The 1,393-nt window shown below is 27.4% G+C and overlaps 1 protein-coding gene across 1 annotated transcript in view; it reads left to right on the top strand.

The window, feature by feature from the left end:
• Positions 1–414: 414 nt before the first annotated feature.
• Positions 415–1,393, top strand: part of LOC101500031 (uncharacterized) — a 4,219-nt gene continuing 3,240 nt past the window's right edge. Inside the window, exon 1 of the mRNA XM_073370172.1 lies at positions 415–1,393. Within this exon, the coding sequence (XP_073226273.1) occupies positions 953–1,393 (441 nt within the window). The 5' untranslated portion in view covers positions 415–952.

The raw sequence follows: 1,393 nt of genomic DNA, 5'->3' as shown, positions 1-1,393 counted from the left end.
CGTAAATAATTATAGAAATACTTTATCAATTAATATAAAAAAAATTATATACATGCATCTTAATATCCACCACTACGTAAATAATTATAGAAATACTTTATCAATTAATATACAAAAAATTATATACATGCACATGTATATACTTAAAAAAAATAGTTGTATAATTATAAAATTCAAGTGATTTTAATAATATAGAAATATTATACTAAAAAATTATTGCAAAAAAAGCATTTTTTTTCGTTTTAAATATAAAAAAAGTTAAATCAATAAAAATTAATATTTAAAATTTAAATTAAATAAATTTATTATCAAACTTTTTTTTATAATTTAAAACACATGGGGTAATGACAAACTAATACCGAATGTCTTTGGATGGGGGGATAGCTTTAACAACACATGTCATTATGTCAATCTGAATATTCTTATTCATACACACAATCATTTCATTTCATCACTATTCTTCAACAAAGTTCCCTTTTTTTTTTCTTCTTTTTCTTTTTTTATATTACCATTTAATTTAATTCCCTTCAACAAAGTTCCCTTTTTTAATGCCAAAACCATCTAGAAAACCAGTAATAAGAAAAAAGGTTGAACTTCAATTTTGGGTTTGTTGTTTGATTTCTTCAAAGCATGATATTTTGTTTTTGTTGTACTTTTGTTTTCTTCTTCAAGTTGTTCTATCACATGCTTTGATCTAAATCCTTGTTTTTTCTTTTTTTTTCTTCATGTTTTTGTTTTGACTAGTTTTTTATTGGGAATTTTGTGAATTAGGGTATGTGAAACTGAAAAAGTTTAGATTTTTATTGTTGGGTTTTGTGTGAAACTGAAAAAAGTTAAGTTTTTTCTTGTTGGGTCATGTGTCTTTGAGTTCTTTTTCTTCATTTCATTGTTGAGAGTTGAGAGTTGAGAGTTGAGATTATGCATGTTGGGTTTGTGAGCTTTATAAGGGAAAATGGCCTTAGAGGAAATTCATACATGGAATTTGGTAGGACTTATTGGAGCATTTATTGATCTTTTTGTAGCTTATGTATTGCTATGTGTATCAACTATAGCTTTTTTAGCTTTCAATTTGTATAGGTTTTTTGGACTTCATTTACCTTGTCCTTGCAAAGGGATTTTAGGTTTTAAGAATAGCAATTTATGTTTTCATATGATGCTTTTTGAGTGGCCTTTAAAGAAGGTATGTTCCATTCAAGTAATGGCGGCGAAAAGGTTTCCTTTTGATCTTGTTTGGGTGAAAAAGGATCATTCTTTAAACTATGCCAATGAGAACAAAATGGTTGATGTCAATGATAATAGGGTTGTTGAATTGGAAGATGAGAGTTCGTGTTCCGGTCCTCCACGTTTACTTTCCTTAGTAGACAAGGAAAGTGGTTATGATGCTAAGGGAAAG

Source organism: Cicer arietinum, chromosome 6, assembly GCF_000331145.2.
Source record: "Cicer arietinum cultivar CDC Frontier isolate Library 1 chromosome 6, Cicar.CDCFrontier_v2.0, whole genome shotgun sequence".
Lineage (NCBI taxonomy): Eukaryota > Viridiplantae > Streptophyta > Magnoliopsida > Fabales > Fabaceae > Cicer > Cicer arietinum.
Note: the sequence above shows the minus strand (reverse complement) of the source record. Positions and strands in the feature narration are given on the sequence as shown.